The 20,000-nt window shown below is 32.1% G+C and overlaps 1 protein-coding gene across 1 annotated transcript in view; it reads right to left on the reverse strand.

Annotated features, from left to right (window-relative positions):
- Nucleotides 1-11,203: 11,203 nt before the first annotated feature.
- Nucleotides 11,204-20,000, reverse strand: part of marc1 (mitochondrial amidoxime reducing component 1) — a 27,043-nt gene continuing 18,246 nt past the window's right edge. The window contains exons 6-7 of the mRNA XM_061885703.1: nucleotides 16,902-16,973; nucleotides 11,204-11,489 (exon numbers count right to left, since the gene is read on the reverse strand). Of these exons, the coding sequence (XP_061741687.1) occupies nucleotides 11,363-11,489; nucleotides 16,902-16,973 (199 nt within the window). The 3' untranslated portion in view covers nucleotides 11,204-11,362. The remainder of the gene's footprint in view (nucleotides 11,490-16,901; nucleotides 16,974-20,000) is intronic.

The following is a 20,000-nucleotide window of genomic DNA, read 5'->3' on the forward strand; positions in this document are numbered from 1 at the left end:
AATCCAACTTCTAACTTTTCAGCCTATTCGGGCTTTCCTTTGACAAATTCCCAAAATTCCCAGAAGTCCAGGTTTTCCGGGACATTTTCCCCATTCAAAACAAATTAGCCATTTTTCAAACTTGAACCATTCCCACATTTTTCAACCGATTCAAACCAATCCAACTTCTAACTTTTCAGCCTATTCGGGCTTTCCTTAGACAAATTCCAAAAATTCCCAGAAGTCCAGGTTTTCCGGGACATTTTTCCCATTCAAAATAAATTTGCTATTTTTCAAACTTGAATCATTTCCACATTTTTCAACCGATTCAAACCAATCCAACTTCTAAATTTCAGCCTATTCGAGCTTTCCCTTGACAAATTCCAAAAATTCCCAGAAGTCCAGGTTTTACGGGACATTTTCCCCATTCAAGATATATTAGCCATTTTTCAAACTTGAACCATTTCCACAATTTTCAACCGATTCAGACCAATCCAACTTCAAAACTGTTCAGCCCATTCGGGCTTTCCCTTGAAAAATTCCAAAAATTCCTAGATTTCCCAGAAGACCAGGTTTTTCAAGGACATTTTCCCCATTCAAAATAAATTAGCCATTTTTCAAACTTGAACCATTTCCACATTTTTCAACCGATTCAAACCAATCCAACTTCAAAACTGTTCAGCCTATTCGGGCTTTCCCTTGACAAATTCCAAAAATTCCTAGATTTCCCAGAAGACCAGGTTTTTCAAGGACATTTTCCCCATTCAAAATTAAATTAGCCATTTTTCAAACTTGAACCATTTCCATATTATTGAAACCAATCTAACTTCAAAACTGTTCAGCCTATTCGGGCTTTCCCTTGACAAATTCCAAAAATTCCCAGATTTCCCAGAAGTCCAGGTTTTCCGGGACATTTTCCCCATTCAAAATAAATTAGCCATTTTTCAAATTTGAACCATTTCCACATTTTTCAACAGATTCAAACAAATCAAACTCCAAAACTGTTCAGCCTATTCGGGCTTTCCCTTGACAATTTCCAAAAATTCCCAGATTTCCCAGAAGTCCAGGTTTTCCGGGACATTTTCCCCATTCAAAATAAATTAGCCATTTTTCAAACTTGAACCATTTCCACATTTTTCAACAGATTCAAACGAATCAAACTCCAAAACTGTTCAGCCTATTCGGGCTTTCCCTTGACAAATTCCAAAAATTCCTAGATTTCCCAGAAGACCAGGTTTTTCAAGGACATTTTCCCCATTCAAAATTAAATTAGCCATTTTTCAAACTTGAACCATTTCCATATTATTCAAACCAATCTAACTTCAAAACTGTTCAGCCTATTCGGGCTTTCCCTTGACAAATTCCAAAAATTCCTAGATTTCCCAGAAGTCCAGGTTTTTCAGGACATTTTCCCCCATACAAAATTAAATTAGCCATTTTTCAAACTTGAACCATTTCCACATTTTTCAACCGATTCAAACCAATCCAACTTCAAACTGTTCAGCCTATTCGGGCTTTCCCTTGACAATTTCCAAAAATTCCCAGATTTCCCAGAAGACCAGGTTTTACGGGACATTTTCTCCATTCAAAATAAATTAGCGATTTTTCAAACTTGAACCATTTCCACATTTTTCAACAGATTCAAACCAATCCAACTTCAAAACTGTTCAGCCTATTCGAGCTTTCCCTTGACAAATTGCAAAAATTCCCAGATTTCCCAGAAGACCAGGTTTTCCGGGACATTTTCCCCATTCAAAATAAATTAGCCATTTTTCAAACTTGAACCATTTCCACATTTTTCAACGGATTCAAACCAATCTAACTTCAAAACTGTTCAGCCTATTCGAGCTTTCCCTTGACAAATTGCAAAAATTCCCAGATTTCCCAGAAGACCGGGTTTTCCGGGACATTTTCCCCATTCAAAATAAATTTGCCATTTTTCAAACTTGACCCATTTCCACATTTTTCAAACGGTTCAAACCAATCCAACTTCTAACTTTTCAGCCTATTCGGGCTTTCCTTTGACAAATTCCAAAAATTCCCAGAAGTCCAGGTTTTCCGGGACATTTTTCCCATTCAAAATAAATTAGCCATTTTTCAAACTTGAACCATTTCCACATTTTTCAACCGATTCAAACCAATCCAACTTCTAAATTTCAGCCTATTCGAGCTTTCCCTTGACACATTCCAAAAATTCCCAGAAGTCCAGGTTTTACGGGACATTTTCCCCATTCAAAATAAATTAGCCATTTTTCAAACTTGAACCATTTCCACAATTTTCAACCGATTCAGACCAATCCAACTTCAAAACTGTTCAGCCTATTCGGGCTTTCCTTTGACAATTTCCAAAAAGTCCAGGTTTTCCGGGACATTTTCCCCATTCAAAATAAATTAGCCATTTTTCAAACTAGAACCATTTCCACATTTTTCAACCGATTCAAACCAATCCAACTTCTAAATTTCAGCCAATTCGAGCTTTCCCTTGACACATTGCAAAGATTCCCAGATGTCCAGGTTTTTCAGGACATTTTCCCCATTCAAAATAAATTTGACATTTTTCAAACTTGAACCATTTCCACATTTTTCAACCAATTCAAACCAATCCAACTTCAAATTTTTCAACATATTCGAGCTTTCCCTTGACAAATTCCAAAAATTCCTAGAAGTCCAGGTTTCCGGGACATTTTCCCCATTCAAAATAAATTAGCCATTTTTCAAACTTGAACCATTTCCACATTTTTCAACCGATTCAAACCAATCCAACTTCTAACTTTCCAGCCTATTCGAGCTTTCCCTTGACAAATTCCCCAAATTCCCAGAAGTCCAGGTTTTCCGGGACATTTTCCCCATTCAAAATAAATTAGCCATTTTTCAAACTTGAACCATTTCCACATTTTTCAACCAATTCAAACCAATCCAACTTCAAATTTTTCAACATATTCAAGCTTTCCCTTGACAAATTCCAAAAATTCCCAGAAGTCCAGGTTTCCGGGACATTTTTCCCATTCAAAATAAATTGGCCATTTTTCACACTTGAACCATTTCAACATTTTTCAACCGATTCAAACCAATCCAACTTCTAACTTTTCAGCCTATTCGAGCTTTCCCTTGACAAATTCCAAAAAATCCCAGAAATCCAGATTTTCCGGGACATTTTCCCCATTCAAAATAAATTAGCCATTTTTCAAACTTGAACCATTTCCACATTTTTCAACAGATTCAAACCAATCTAACTTCAAAACTGTTCAGCCTATTCGAGCTTTCCCTTGACAAATTGCAAAAATTCCCAGATTTCCCAGAAGACCAGGTTTTCCGGGACATTTTCCCCATTCAAAATAAATTTGCCATTTTTCAAGCTTGACCCATTTCCACATTTTTCAACAGATTCAAACCAATCCAACTTCTAACTTTTCAGCCTATTCGGGCTTTCCTTTGACAAATTCCAAAAATTCCCAGAAGTCCAGGTTTTCCGGGACATTTTCCCCATTCAAAATAAATTAGCCATTTTTCAAACTTGAACCATTTCCACATTTTTCAACCGATTCAATCCAATCCAACTTCTAACTTTTCGGCCTGTTCGAGCTTTCCCTTGACAAATTCCCAAAATTGCCAGAAGTCCAGGTTTTACAGGACATTTTCCCCATTCAAAATAAATTAGCCATTTTTCAAACTTGAACCATTTCCACATTTTTCAACCGATTCAAACCAATCCACCTTCTAACTTTTCAGCCTATTCGAGCTTTCCTTTGACAAATTCCCAAAATTCCCAGAAGTCCAGGTTTTCCGGGACATTTTCCCCATTCAAAATAAATTGGCCATTTTTCAAACTTGAACCATTTCCACATTTTTCAACCGATTCAAACCAATCCAACTTCTAACTTTTCAGCCTATTCGGGCTTTCCTTTGACAAATTCCCAAAATTCCCAGAAGTCCAGGTTTTCCGGGACATTTTCCCCATTCAAAACAAATTAGCCATTTTTCAAACTTGAACCATTCCCACATTTTTCAACCGATTCAAACCAATCCAACTTCTAACTTTTCAGCCTATTCGGGCTTTCCTTAGACAAATTCCAAAAATTCCCAGAAGTCCAGGTTTTCCGGGACATTTTTCCCATTCAAAATAAATTTGCTATTTTTCAAACTTGAATCATTTCCACATTTTTCAACCGATTCAAACCAATCCAACTTCTAAATTTCAGCCTATTCGAGCTTTCCCTTGACAAATTCCAAAAATTCCCAGAAGTCCAGGTTTTACGGGACATTTTCCCCATTCAAGATATATTAGCCATTTTTCAAACTTGAACCATTTCCACAATTTTCAACCGATTCAGACCAATCCAACTTCAAAACTGTTCAGCCCATTCGGGCTTTCCCTTGAAAAATTCCAAAAATTCCTAGATTTCCCAGAAGACCAGGTTTTTCAAGGACATTTTCCCCATTCAAAATAAATTAGCCATTTTTCAAACTTGAACCATTTCCACATTTTTCAACCGATTCAAACCAATCCAACTTCAAAACTGTTCAGCCTATTCGGGCTTTCCCTTGACAAATTCCAAAAATTCCTAGATTTCCCAGAAGACCAGGTTTTTCAAGGACATTTTCCCCATTCAAAATTAAATTAGCCATTTTTCAAACTTGAACCATTTCCATATTATTGAAACCAATCTAACTTCAAAACTGTTCAGCCTATTCGGGCTTTCCCTTGACAAATTCCAAAAATTCCCAGATTTCCCAGAAGTCCAGGTTTTCCGGGACATTTTCCCCATTCAAAATAAATTAGCCATTTTTCAAATTTGAACCATTTCCACATTTTTCAACAGATTCAAACAAATCAAACTCCAAAACTGTTCAGCCTATTCGGGCTTTCCCTTGACAATTTCCAAAAATTCCCAGATTTCCCAGAAGTCCAGGTTTTCCGGGACATTTTCCCCATTCAAAATAAATTAGCCATTTTTCAAACTTGAACCATTTCCACATTTTTCAACAGATTCAAACGAATCAAACTCCAAAACTGTTCAGCCTATTCGGGCTTTCCCTTGACAAATTCCAAAAATTCCTAGATTTCCCAGAAGACCAGGTTTTTCAAGGACATTTTCCCCATTCAAAATTAAATTAGCCATTTTTCAAACTTGAACCATTTCCATATTATTCAAACCAATCTAACTTCAAAACTGTTCAGCCTATTCGGGCTTTCCCTTGACAAATTCCAAAAATTCCTAGATTTCCCAGAAGTCCAGGTTTTTCAGGACATTTTCCCCCATACAAAATTAAATTAGCCATTTTTCAAACTTGAACCATTTCCACATTTTTCAACCGATTCAAACCAATCCAACTTCAAACTGTTCAGCCTATTCGGGCTTTCCCTTGACAATTTCCAAAAATTCCCAGATTTCCCAGAAGACCAGGTTTTACGGGACATTTTCTCCATTCAAAATAAATTAGCGATTTTTCAAACTTGAACCATTTCCACATTTTTCAACAGATTCAAACCAATCCAACTTCAAAACTGTTCAGCCTATTCGAGCTTTCCCTTGACAAATTGCAAAAATTCCCAGATTTCCCAGAAGACCAGGTTTTCCGGGACATTTTCCCCATTCAAAATAAATTAGCCATTTTTCAAACTTGAACCATTTCCACATTTTTCAACGGATTCAAACCAATCTAACTTCAAAACTGTTCAGCCTATTCGAGCTTTCCCTTGACAAATTGCAAAAATTCCCAGATTTCCCAGAAGACCGGGTTTTCCGGGACATTTTCCCCATTCAAAATAAATTTGCCATTTTTCAAACTTGACCCATTTCCACATTTTTCAAACGGTTCAAACCAATCCAACTTCTAACTTTTCAGCCTATTCGGGCTTTCCTTTGACAAATTCCAAAAATTCCCAGAAGTCCAGGTTTTCCGGGACATTTTTCCCATTCAAAATAAATTAGCCATTTTTCAAACTTGAACCATTTCCACATTTTTCAACCGATTCAAACCAATCCAACTTCTAAATTTCAGCCTATTCGAGCTTTCCCTTGACACATTCCAAAAATTCCCAGAAGTCCAGGTTTTACGGGACATTTTCCCCATTCAAAATAAATTAGCCATTTTTCAAACTTGAACCATTTCCACAATTTTCAACCGATTCAGACCAATCCAACTTCAAAACTGTTCAGCCTATTCGGGCTTTCCTTTGACAATTTCCAAAAAGTCCAGGTTTTCCGGGACATTTTCCCCATTCAAAATAAATTAGCCATTTTTCAAACTAGAACCATTTCCACATTTTTCAACCGATTCAAACCAATCCAACTTCTAAATTTCAGCCAATTCGAGCTTTCCCTTGACACATTGCAAAGATTCCCAGATGTCCAGGTTTTTCAGGACATTTTCCCCATTCAAAATAAATTTGACATTTTTCAAACTTGAACCATTTCCACATTTTTCAACCAATTCAAACCAATCCAACTTCAAATTTTTCAACATATTCGAGCTTTCCCTTGACAAATTCCAAAAATTCCTAGAAGTCCAGGTTTCCGGGACATTTTCCCCATTCAAAATAAATTAGCCATTTTTCAAACTTGAACCATTTCCACATTTTTCAACCGATTCAAACCAATCCAACTTCTAACTTTCCAGCCTATTCGAGCTTTCCCTTGACAAATTCCCCAAATTCCCAGAAGTCCAGGTTTTCCGGGACATTTTCCCCATTCAAAATAAATTAGCCATTTTTCAAACTTGAACCATTTCCACATTTTTCAACCAATTCAAACCAATCCAACTTCAAATTTTTCAACATATTCAAGCTTTCCCTTGACAAATTCCAAAAATTCCCAGAAGTCCAGGTTTCCGGGACATTTTTCCCATTCAAAATAAATTGGCCATTTTTCACACTTGAACCATTTCAACATTTTTCAACCGATTCAAACCAATCCAACTTCTAACTTTTCAGCCTATTCGAGCTTTCCCTTGACAAATTCCAAAAAATCCCAGAAATCCAGATTTTCCGGGACATTTTCCCCATTCAAAATAAATTAGCCATTTTTCAAACTTGAACCATTTCCACATTTTTCAACAGATTCAAACCAATCTAACTTCAAAACTGTTCAGCCTATTCGAGCTTTCCCTTGACAAATTGCAAAAATTCCCAGATTTCCCAGAAGACCAGGTTTTCCGGGACATTTTCCCCATTCAAAATAAATTTGCCATTTTTCAAGCTTGACCCATTTCCACATTTTTCAACAGATTCAAACCAATCCAACTTCTAACTTTTCAGCCTATTCGGGCTTTCCTTTGACAAATTCCAAAAATTCCCAGAAGTCCAGGTTTTCCGGGACATTTTCCCCATTCAAAATAAATTAGCCATTTTTCAAGCTTGAACCATTTCCACATTTTTCAACAGATTCAAACCAATCCAACTTCAAAACTGTTCAGCCTATTCGGGCTTTCCCAAGACAAGTTCCAAAACTTCCCAGAAGTCCAGGTTTTCCGGGACATTTTCCCCATTCAAAATAAATTAGCTATTTTTCAAATTTGAACCATTTCCACATTTTTCAACCGATTCAAACCAATCCAACTTCTAAATTTCAGCCAATTAGAGCTTTCGCTTGACAAATTCCAAAAATTCCCAGAGGTCCAGGTTTTCCGGGACATTTTCCCCATTCAAAATAAATTTGCCATTTTTCAAACTTGAACCATTTCCACATTTTTCAACCGATTCAAACCAATCCAACTTCTAACTTTTCAGCCTATTCGGGCTTTCCTTTGACAAATTCCAAAAATTCCCAGATTTCCCAGAAGTCCAGGTTTTCCGGGACATTTTTCCCATTCAAAATAAATTAGCCATTTTTCAAACTTGAACCATTTCCACATTTTTCAACCGATTCAAACCAATCCAACTTCTAAATTTCAGCCAATTCGAGCTTTCCCTTGACAAATTCCAAAAATTCCCAGAAGTCCAGGTTTTACGGGACATTTTCCCCATTCAAGATATATTAGCCATTTTTCAAACTTGAACCATCTCCACAATTTTCAACCGATTCAGACCAATCCAACTTCAAAACTTTCCTTTGACAATTTCCAAAAAGTCCAGGTTTTCCGGGACATTTTCCTCATTCAAAATAAATTGGCCATTTTTCACACTTGAACCATTTCCACATTTTTCAACCGATTCAAACCAATCCAACTTCTAAATTTCAGCCAATTCGAGCTTTCCCTTGACAAATTCCAAAAATTCCCAGAAGTCCAGGTTTTCCGGGACATTTTCCCCATTCAAAATAAATTGGCCATTTTTCAAACTTGAACCATTTCCACATTTTTCAACCGATTCAAACCAATCCAACTTCTAACTTTTCAGCCTATTCGGGCTTTCCTTAGACAAATTCCAAAAATTCCCAGAAGTCCAGGTTTTCCGGGACATTTTCCCCATTCAAAATAAATTAGCCATTTTTCAAACTTCCACCATTTCCACATTTTTCAACCGATTCAAACCAATCCAACTTCTAACTTTTCAGCCTATTCGAGCTTTCCTTTGACACATTCCAAAAATTCCCAGATGTCCAGGTTTTTCAGGACATTTTCCCCATTCAAAATAAATTAGCCATTTTTCAAACTTGAACCATTTCCACATTTTTCAACCGATTCAAACCAATTCAACTTCAAAACTGTTCAGCCCATTCGAGCTTTCCCTTGACAAATTCCAAAGATTCCCAGAAGTCCAGATTTTCCGGGACATTTTCCCCATTCAAAATAAATTAGCCATTTTTCAAACTTCCACCATTTCCACATTTTTCAACCGATTCAAACCAATCCAACTTCTAACTTTTCAGCCTATTCGAGCTTTCCTTTGACACATTCCAAAAATTCCCAGATGTCCAGGTTTTTCAGGACATTTTCCCCATTCAAAATAAATTAGCCATTTTTCAAACTTGAACCATTTCCACATTTTTCAACCGATTCAAACCAATTCAACTTCAAAACTGTTCAGCCCATTCGAGCTTTCCCTTGACAAATTGCAAAAATTCCCAGATTTCCCAGAAGACCAGGTTTTCCGGGACATTTTCCCCATTCAAAATAAATTTGCCATTTTTCAAGCTTGACCCATTTCCACATTTTTCAACAGATTCAAACCAATCCAACTTCTAACTTTTCAGCCTATTCGGGCTTTCCTTTGACAAATTCCAAAAATTCCCAGAAGTCCAGGTTTTCCGGGACATTTTCCCCATTCAAAATAAATTAGCCATTTTTCAAGCTTGAACCATTTCCACATTTTTCAACAGATTCAAACCAATCCAACTTCAAAACTGTTCAGCCTATTCGGGCTTTCCCAAGACAAGTTCCAAAACTTCCCAGAAGTCCAGGTTTTCCGGGACATTTTCCCCATTCAAAATAAATTAGCTATTTTTCAAATTTGAACCATTTCCACATTTTTCAACCGATTCAAACCAATCCAACTTCTAAATTTCAGCCAATTAGAGCTTTCGCTTGACAAATTCCAAAAATTCCCAGAGGTCCAGGTTTTCCGGGACATTTTCCCCATTCAAAATAAATTTGCCATTTTTCAAACTTGAACCATTTCCACATTTTTCAACCGATTCAAACCAATCCAACTTCTAACTTTTCAGCCTATTCGGGCTTTCCTTTGACAAATTCCAAAAATTCCCAGATTTCCCAGAAGTCCAGGTTTTCCGGGACATTTTTCCCATTCAAAATAAATTAGCCATTTTTCAAACTTGAACCATTTCCACATTTTTCAACCGATTCAAACCAATCCAACTTCTAAATTTCAGCCAATTCGAGCTTTCCCTTGACAAATTCCAAAAATTCCCAGAAGTCCAGGTTTTACGGGACATTTTCCCCATTCAAGATATATTAGCCATTTTTCAAACTTGAACCATCTCCACAATTTTCAACCGATTCAGACCAATCCAACTTCAAAACTTTCCTTTGACAATTTCCAAAAAGTCCAGGTTTTCCGGGACATTTTCCCCATTCAAAATAAATTGGCCATTTTTCACACTTGAACCATTTCCACATTTTTCAACCGATTCAAACCAATCCAACTTCTAAATTTCAGCCAATTCGAGCTTTCCCTTGACAAATTCCAAAAATTCCCAGAAGTCCAGGTTTTCCGGGACATTTTCCCCATTCAAAATAAATTGGCCATTTTTCAAACTTGAACCATTTCCACATTTTTCAACCGATTCAAACCAATCCAACTTCTAACTTTTCAGCCTATTCGGGCTTTCCTTAGACAAATTCCAAAAATTCCCAGAAGTCCAGGTTTTCCGGGACATTTTCCCCATTCAAAATAAATTAGCCATTTTTCAAACTTCCACCATTTCCACATTTTTCAACCGATTCAAACCAATCCAACTTCTAACTTTTCAGCCTATTCGAGCTTTCCTTTGACACATTCCAAAAATTCCCAGATGTCCAGGTTTTTCAGGACATTTTCCCCATTCAAAATAAATTAGCCATTTTTCAAACTTGAACCATTTCCACATTTTTCAACCGATTCAAACCAATTCAACTTCAAAACTGTTCAGCCCATTCGAGCTTTCCCTTGACAAATTCCAAAGATTCCCAGATGTCCAGATTTTCCGGGACATTTTCCCCATTCAAAATAAATTAGCCATTTTTCAAACTTCCACCATTTCCACATTTTTCAACCGATTCAAACCAATCCAACTTCTAACTTTTCAGCCTATTCGAGCTTTCCCTTGACAAATTCCAAATATTCCCAGATTTCCCAGAAGTCCAGGTTTTCCGGGACATTTTCCCCATTCAAAATAAATTAGCCATTTTTCAAACATGAACCATTTCCACATTTTTCAACCGATTCAAACCAATCCAACTTCAAACTTTCCAGCCTATTCGGGCTTTCCTTAGACAAATTCCAAAAATTCCCAGAAGTCCAGGTTTTCCGGGACATTTTTCCCATTCAAAATAAATTAGCTATTTTTCAAATTTGAACCATTTCCACATTTTTCAATAAATTTCGACCTTCAACATCTTCCACTCATCCTGGACATTCAAACTAAAATTTCCCAAGTTACATGAATTGATTAAAGTTGAAAAACTTATTGGGGTGTTACCATTTAGTGGTCAATTGTACGGAATATGTACTGTACTGTGCAATCTATTAATAAAAATTTCAATCAATAAATCAATCTAAAATATTCCAGGAAATCCCAGAATTCCCTTTTTTCTGTCGACCACTTCTCCCACATTTGTTCAACCCACAAGTTTATCTTTGTTCATGAATGAAATAATGCCCTTTAGCAATGAGTTATTGCTTGACAGTATTATTGATGAAAATACATATTATTTGTTTCAATGACAGCTTTGTTAGTTGGACACTTTTGGTTGGTGTGTGAGAAAGATGCACCTTCCTGCTCCGTCAGCGGCGGATCTGGAAGACGTGGTCGCCAACCTGCAGGACGCCCGTCCTCTTCACGCTGTGCAGCTGTCCAAACAGCGGGTCCGACTTGTAGATGTGCTTCTCCTTGGGACTGCACTGTCGGTAGCTGGCAGGCGGACACAAGGACAACAACTGTTTGGTTTGGCATTCTAAGTCGTAAAGAAACTCCTAGCAAGAGTCAGCCAAGGAGTGACTCCATTCCGCCTGTATAGCGTGCTGAAAACGTACAAAAACATAGTGATGTGCGATACCGCTCATTTTCTTTCAAATTCAGGCTGGTATCGATGATGTTTTGTGAGAATATACCTCATGTGGCCGCTAAAATTTTTAAAGTTGTGTGTTTCCAAATACATTTATCTAAAAAAAACAGTAAAATTGCAAGAGAAAAATAGCAAAAGAATCAGAATGTGATGGAAAATGTTCACTAATTAATATTAATATACTTGGTCGCCTACAACACAATGTTTTGTCTTAAAATATGTGTTTTTAACTTTAAAAAAATCCAAAATTATAATTTATACTCTGTCCTACATAGGAAAAACAGTAAAAATGTAAGAAAAAAAGAGCAAAAAAATCAGTATGTAGTGGGAAAAAAAGCTGAAATGTTTCACGAATTTATATTAATATACTTAGTCACCTACTACACAATGTTTTGTCTCAAAATGTGTGTTTTTAACAAAAAATAAATAAAAAAATTAAAAGCCAAATTATAATTTTTACTCTATCCTTACATAGGAAAATTACAACAGTACAAATGTAAGGAAAAAAAGAGCAAAAAAATCGGTATGTAATGAAAAAAGTAGTATGTCGCCTACAACACAATGTTTTGTCTTAAAATATGTCTGTTTTTAACCTTTTTTTTAATAAAAAAAATTCTAAATATAATTTTAACTCTATCCTTACATAGGAAAAACAATAAAAATGTAAGAAAAAAAGAGCAAAAAAATCAGTATGTAGTGGGAAAAAAGCTGAAATGTTTCACTAATTTATATTAATATACTTAGTCACCTACTACACAATGTTTTGTCTCAAAATGTGTGTTTTTAACAAAAAATAAATAAAAAAATTAAAAGCCAAATTATAATTTTTACTCTATCCTTACATAGGAAAATTACAACAGTACAAATGTAAGGAAAAAAAGAGCAAAAAAATCGGTATGTAATGAAAAAAGTAGTATGTCGCCTACAACACAATGTTTTGTCTTAAAAGGTCTGTTTTTAACTTTTTTTAAATAAAAAAAATTCTAAATATAATTTTAACTCTATCCTTACATAGGAAAAACAATAAAAATGTAAGAAAAAAAGAGCAAAAAAATCAGTATGTAGTGGGAAAAAAGCTGAAATGTTTCACTAATTTATATTAATATACTTAGTCACCTACTACACAATGTTTTGTCTCAAAATGTGTGTTTTTAACAAAAAAAATTTTTTTTTAAATGCCAAATTATAATTTTTACTCTATCCTTACATAGGAAAATTACAACAGTACAAATTTAAGGGAAAAAATCGGTATGTAATGAAAAAAGTAATAAGTCGTCTACAACAAAATGTTTTGTCTTAAAAAGGTCTGTTTTTAACTTTTTTTTTTTAAATAAAAAAATTTCTAAATATACTTTTAACTCTATCCTTACATAAGAAAAAAAAAACAATCGGTATGTAATGAAAAAAAGCTAAAATGGTTCACTAATTAATATACAAAAATATACTTAGTCGCCTAAAACATAATGTTTTGTCTTGAAATATGTCTGTTTTTAACTTTTTTTTTTTTTTTTAATAAAATGTCAAACTAAAATTTTTATTCTATCCTTACACAGGAAAAAAAAAAGTAAAAATGTACATAAAAAATCAGAATGTAATGACAAAAAAGCTGAAATGTTTCACTAATTAATATTAATATACTTAGTCACCTACAACATAATGTCTTAAAATGTCGTTTTTTACTTTTTTTTTTCAATAAAAAAAATTGCAAAATTATAATTTTTACTTTATCCCTACATAAAAAAATACAACAGTAAAAATGTAAGAAAAAAAGAGCAAAAAAATTAAGAGGTAATATTTTTTTTCTTACATTTTTACTGTTTTTTCCCCCCATGTCAGGATAGAGTAAGAATTTTAATGACATTTTTTATTTAAAAAAAAAAGAAGTTAAAAACAGACATATTTTAAGACAAAACATTGTGTTGCAGGCGACTAAATTTATTAATATTAATTAGTGAAACATAACAGCATTTTTGTCATTACATTTCCAAATTTTTTGTACATTTTTACTGTTTTTTTATTTCTTATGTAAGGATAGAGTAAAAAATATGACATTTTTTTATTTAAAAAAAAAGAAGTTAAAAACAAACATATTTTAAGACAAAACATTGTGTTGTAGGCGACTAAGTATATTAATATTAGTGAAACATTTCAGCTTTTTGTCATGACATTCCGATTTTTTATGTACATTTTTATAGTTTTTTTCCTATGTAAGGATAGAGTAAAATTTTAATTACATTTTTTTTATAAAAAAAAAAGTTAAAAACACATTTTAAGACAAAACATTGTGTTGTAGGCGACTAAGTATATTAATATTAATTAGTGAAACATTGCAGCTTTTTTGTCATTACATTCAGATTTTTTATGTACATTTTTATATATTTTTTTTCCTACGTAAGGATAGAGTAAAAATTTAATTTGACATTTTATTTAAAAAAAAAAACAAGTTCAAAACAGACATTTTAAGACAAAACATTGTGTTGTAGGTGACTAAATATATTATTAATTAGTGAAACATTACAGCTTTTTTGTATGTAAGGATAATTTTAATGACATTTTATTAAAAAAAAAAAAAAAGAAGTTAAAAACAGACATTTTAAGACAAAACATCGTGTTGTAGGTGACTAAGTATATTAAAAATAATTAGTGAAACATTTCAGCTTTTTTGTCATTACATTCTGATTATTTTCCGTATATTTTTGCTTTTTTTTTTCCTATGTAAGGAGTAAACATTTTAATTTGACATTTTTTTACTTAAAAAAAGTTAAAAACAGACATATTTTAAGACAAAACATTGTGTTGTAGGTGACTAAGTATATTAATATTAATTAGTCAAACATTTCAGCTTTTTTGTCATTACATTCCGATTTTTTTGTGTACATTTTTCTATATTTATTTTCCTATGTAAGGATAGAGTAAAAATTTTAATTACATTTTTTTATTTAAAAAAAAAAAAAGGTTGAAAACAGACATATGTTAAGACAAAACATTGTGTTGTAGACGACTAAGTATATTAATATTAATAAGTGAAACATTTCAACTTTTTTGTCATTACATTCCGATTTTTTTATGTACATTTTTATATATATTTTTTTCCTATATAAGGATAGAGTAAAAATTTTAATGACATTTTTTTATTTAAAAAAAAAAAAAGTTAAAAACAACATTTTAAGACAAAACATTGTGTTGTAGGCGACTAAATATATTATTAATTCGAGAAACATTTCAGCTTTGTCATTACATTCAGATTTTTTTATGTACATTTTTATATTTTTTTTTTCCTATGTAAGGATAGAGTAAAAATTTTAATGACATTTTTTTATTTAAAAAAAAAAAAAAAGTTAAAAAAAAACATTGTGTTGTAGGTGACTAAGTATATTAATATTAATTTGAGAAACCTTTCAGCTTTTTTGTCATTACATTCTGATTTTTTTATGTACATTTTTAGATATATTTTTTTCCTATATAAGGATAGAGTAAATATTTTAATGACATTTTTTTATTTAAAAAAAAAAAAAGTTAAAAACAGACATATTTTAAGACAAAACATTGTGCTGTAGGTGACTAAGTATATTATTATTAATTAGTGAAACATTTCAGCTTTTTTGTCATTACATTCTGATTTTTTTCCGTATATTTTTGCTTTTTTTTTTCCTATGTAAGAAGGAGTAAGTATTTTAATTTGACATTTTTTTATTTAAAAAAAGTTAAAATCAGACATATTTTAAGACAAAACATTGTGTTGTAGGCGACTTAATATATTAATATTAATTAGTGAAACATTTCAGCTTTTTTTCCATTATATTCGATTTTTTTCTTACATTTTTACTGTTTTTTCCCCCCATGTCAGGATAGAGTAACAATTTTAATTTGACCTTTTGTAATTCAAAAAAAGTTAAAATCAGGCGTATTTTAAGACAAAACATTGTGTTGTAGGTGACTAAGTGTATTAATATTAATTCGAGAAACATTTCTGCTTTTTTGTCATTACATTCTGATTTTTTTCCGTATATTTTTGCTTTTTTTTTCCTATATAAGAAAGAGTAAACATTTTAGTATGACATTTTTTTTATTTAAAAAAAGTTAAAATCAGGCGTATTTTAAGACAAAACATTGTGTTGTAGGTGACTAAGTATATTAATAATAATTAGTGAAACATTACAGCTTTTTTGTCATTACATTCCGATTTTTTTCGTATATTTTTGCTGTTTTTTTTCCTATGTAAGGATGGAGTAAACATTTTAATTTGACATTTTTTTATTTAAAAAAAGTTAAAATCAGACATATTTTAAGACAAAACATTGTGTTGTAGGTAACTAAGTATATTATTATTAATTAGTGAAACATTTCTGCTTTTTTGTCATTACATTCAGATTTTTTATGTACATTTTTACTGTTGGGCTTCAAGGTGTCAGAGGGCTTAGTGCGAATGTGAGTGTGAATGTTGTCTATTTGTGTTGGCCCTGTGATGAGGTGGCGACTTGTCCAGGGTGTACGACGCCTTCCGCCCGATTGTAGCTGAGATAGTAGAAAATGGATGGATGGATTTTTACTGTTGTATTTTTTTTCTATGTAAAAATAGAGTAAAAATTTAAATTTGACATTTCTTTTATTTAAAAAAAAGTAAAAAACAGACATATTTCGAGACAAAATATTGTGTTGTAGGTGACTAAGTATATTAATATTAATTAGTGAAACATTTCAACTTTTTTTTCCCATTACATACCTGGAATTCTGGGAAATCTGGGAATTTCTGGCATTAAAAAAAGAAAGAGGTTTGTGTTTTACATTGGAATCATGAACCATTTCCAAATAAAAGAACATAATGGCTATACAAAATTTACTTGTACTCCAGTTTAAGAAAAGTACCCATAGTGGCTTTTTGTTGAGTTAAGGGTTCCATCCTTCTTTTTCTAACCATACGCATGTACAGTAGATGGCAGCATTGTCCTGTTTAAGAGTGTCACAACATTGCTGTTTACGGCAGACGAACTGCTTTACGGTAGACGAAAACCTGACTGCTGTTGTTGTGTGTTGTTACCGCGCTGGGAGGACGTTAATGAAACTGCCTAACAATAAATCGCCCTTGATCATTCTACAGTTATAACGTCATTGCTGTTTATATTGTGGGAAAGCGGACGTGAAAACAGACTGTTGACACGTCACTCAGGTCCGCATGGAGCTGGAAGGGGCGTGGCCTCCAGCTCAACCTGAATTTTGGGACTTTTGGGACACTTGTTTAAAAAGTCATGACTCCTTACCTTTTCAGTGTTTCCAAAGGTTCTTTTCTGGTGATGATTCCAGTTTCCGGGTCAACTGTGGTGAAAATACACCTGACAAGTAGAAAAACAGATGACTTAGTTTGGCAATCATTCTGTTATTGTGTGAATGCTCCAAAACATTCACACAATATGCTTTTCTGCACCAACATTTAACTATTTATTCTTCGACTATTTCTCCAGATTTTGACGCACTGTTCCAGCTTCCAACTGTTCAGCCTATTGAGCTTTTCTTTGACTAATACCAAAAATTTCCAGATATCCCAGAATTCCAAGTATGTAATAATAAAAAAAAAAAGCTGCAATGTTTCACAAATTAATATTAATATACTTAGTCGCCTACAACACAATATTTTGTCTTAAAATGTCTGTTTTTAACTCTTTTTTTTATAAATAAAAAAAAATGCGAAATTATATTTTTTACTCTATCCTTACATAGGACAAAAAACGGTAAAAAGTGAAGAAAAAAATCGGAATGTAATGACAAAAATAATATATTTAGTCGCCTAAAACAATGTTTTGTCCTAAAATATATCTGTTTTTAACTTTTTTTTTTAAATAAAAAAATGTCAAATTAAAATTTTTACTCTATCCTTACATAGGGAAAAAAAATGGTAAAAAGTGAAGAAAAAAATCAGAATGTAATGACAAAAAAGCTGAAGCGTTTCACTGATTAATATTAATATATTTAGTCACCTACAACAATGTTTTGTCCTAAAATATATCGGTTTTTAACTTTTTTTTGAATAAAAAATGTCAAATTTAAATTTTTACTCTATCCTTACATGGGGGGGGAAAAAAAGTAAAAAGTGAAGGGAAAAAAAACAGTAATAAGTGAAGAAAAAAATCGGAATGTAATGACAAAAATGATATATTTAGTCGCCTACAACAATGTTTTGTCCTAAAATATATCGGTTTTTAACTTTTTTTTTTTTTTTTTAAATAAAAAATGTCAAATTAAAATTTTTACTCTATCCATACATAGGGAAAAAAAATGGTAAAAAGTGAAGAAAAAAATCAGAATGTAATGACAAAAAAGCTGTAGCGTTTCACTGATTAGTATTAATATATTTAGTCACCTACAACAATGTTTTTTCCTAAAATATATCGGTTTTTAACTTTTTTTTTTAATAAAAAATGTCAAATTTTAATTTTTACTCTATCCTTACATGGGGGGGGAAAAAAAGTAAAAAGTGAAGGAAAAAAAAACAGTAATGAGTGAAGAAAAAAATCGGACTGTAATGACAAAAAAGCTGCAATGTTTCACTAATTAATATTAATATACTTAGTCGCCTACAACACAATGTTTTGTCTTAAAATGTCTGTTTTTAACTCTTTTTTTTATAAATAAAAAAAAATGCGAAATTATATTTTTTACTCTATCCTTACATAGGACAAAAAACGGTAAAAAGTGAAGAAAAAAATCGGAATGTAATGACAAAAATTATATATTTAGTCGCCTAAAACAATGTTTTGTCCTAAAATATATCGGTTTTTAACCTTTTTTTTTTTTTAAATAAAAAATGTCAAATTAAAATTTTTACTCTATCCTTACATAGGGAAAAAAAATGGTAAAAAGTGAAGAAAATAATCAGAATGTAATGACAAAAAAGCTGAAGCATTTCACTGATTAATATTAATATATTTAGTCACCTACAACAATGTTTTGTCCTAAAATATATCGGTTTTTAACTTTTTTTTTTTTTTATAAAAAATGTCAAATTTAAATTTTTACTCTATCCTTACGTAGGGGAAAAAAAACGGTAAAAAGTGAAGAAAAATATCGGACTGTCATAACAAAAACGCTGCATCCATCCATCCATTTTCTACCGCTTATTCCCTTTTGGGGTCGTGGGGGGCGCTGGTGCCTATCTCAGCTACAATCGGGCGGAAGGCGGGGTACACCCTGGACAAGTCGCCACCTCATCGCAGGGCCAACACAGATAGACAGACAACTTTCACACTCACATTCAATGTTTTTTTTAAAATGTGTTTTTAAGCTTTTTTTTTTTTTTTTTTATAAAAAATTACGAAAAAATTTTTGGCTTGGGAAAAATACAACAATAAAAATGTAAGAAAAAAAGAGCAAAAAATGGGAATGTAATGACAAAAAAGCTGAAATGTTTCACTAATTAATTTTAATATATTTAGTCGCCTACAACAATGTTTTGTCCTAAAATATATCTGTTTTTAACTTTTTTTTTTAAATAAAAAAAGGTCAAATAAAAATTTTTACTCTATCCTTACATAGGGGGGAAAAAAACGGTAAAAAGTGAAGAAAAAAAATCGGACTGTAATGACAAAAACGCTGCAATGTTTTACTAATTAATATTAATATACTTAGTCGCATACAACACAATGTTTTGTCTTAAATTTTGTCTGTTTTTAAACCTTTTTTTTTTTTAAATAAAAAATGACGAAATAATTTTTGGCTTGGGAAAAATACAACAGTAAAAATGTAAGAAAAAGAGCAAAAAATCAGAATGTAATGACAAAAATATTAATATATTTAGTCGACTACAACAATGTTTTGTCCTAAAATATATCTGTTTTTAACTTTTTTTTTTAATAAAAAATGTCAAATTAAAATTTTTACTCTATCCTTGCATAGGGAAAAAAAACGGTAAAAAATGAAGAAAAAAATCGGACTGTAATGACAAAAAAGCTAAAATGTTTCACTAATTAATATTAATATATTTAGTCGCCTACAACACAATGTTTTGTCCTAAAATATGTGTTTTTAACCTTTTTTTTTTTTTATAAAAAAGAAATAATTTTTGGCTTGGGAAAAATACAACAATAAAAATGTAAGAAAAAAAGAGCAAAAAATGGGAATGTAATGACAAAAAAGCTGAAATGTTTCACTAGTTAATTTTAATATATTTAGTCGCCTACAACAATGTTTGGTCCTAAAATATATCTGTTTTTAACTTTTTTTTTTTAAATAAAAAAAGGTCAAATTAAAATTTTTACTCTATCCTTACATAGGGGAAAAAAAACGGTAAAAAGTGAAGAAAAAAAAATCGGACTGTAATGACAAAAAAACTTCAATGTTTTACTAATTAATATTAATATACTTAG

The sequence above is a fragment of the Nerophis ophidion genome, linkage group LG24 (assembly GCF_033978795.1).
Source record: "Nerophis ophidion isolate RoL-2023_Sa linkage group LG24, RoL_Noph_v1.0, whole genome shotgun sequence".
Taxonomy (NCBI): domain Eukaryota; kingdom Metazoa; phylum Chordata; class Actinopteri; order Syngnathiformes; family Syngnathidae; genus Nerophis; species Nerophis ophidion.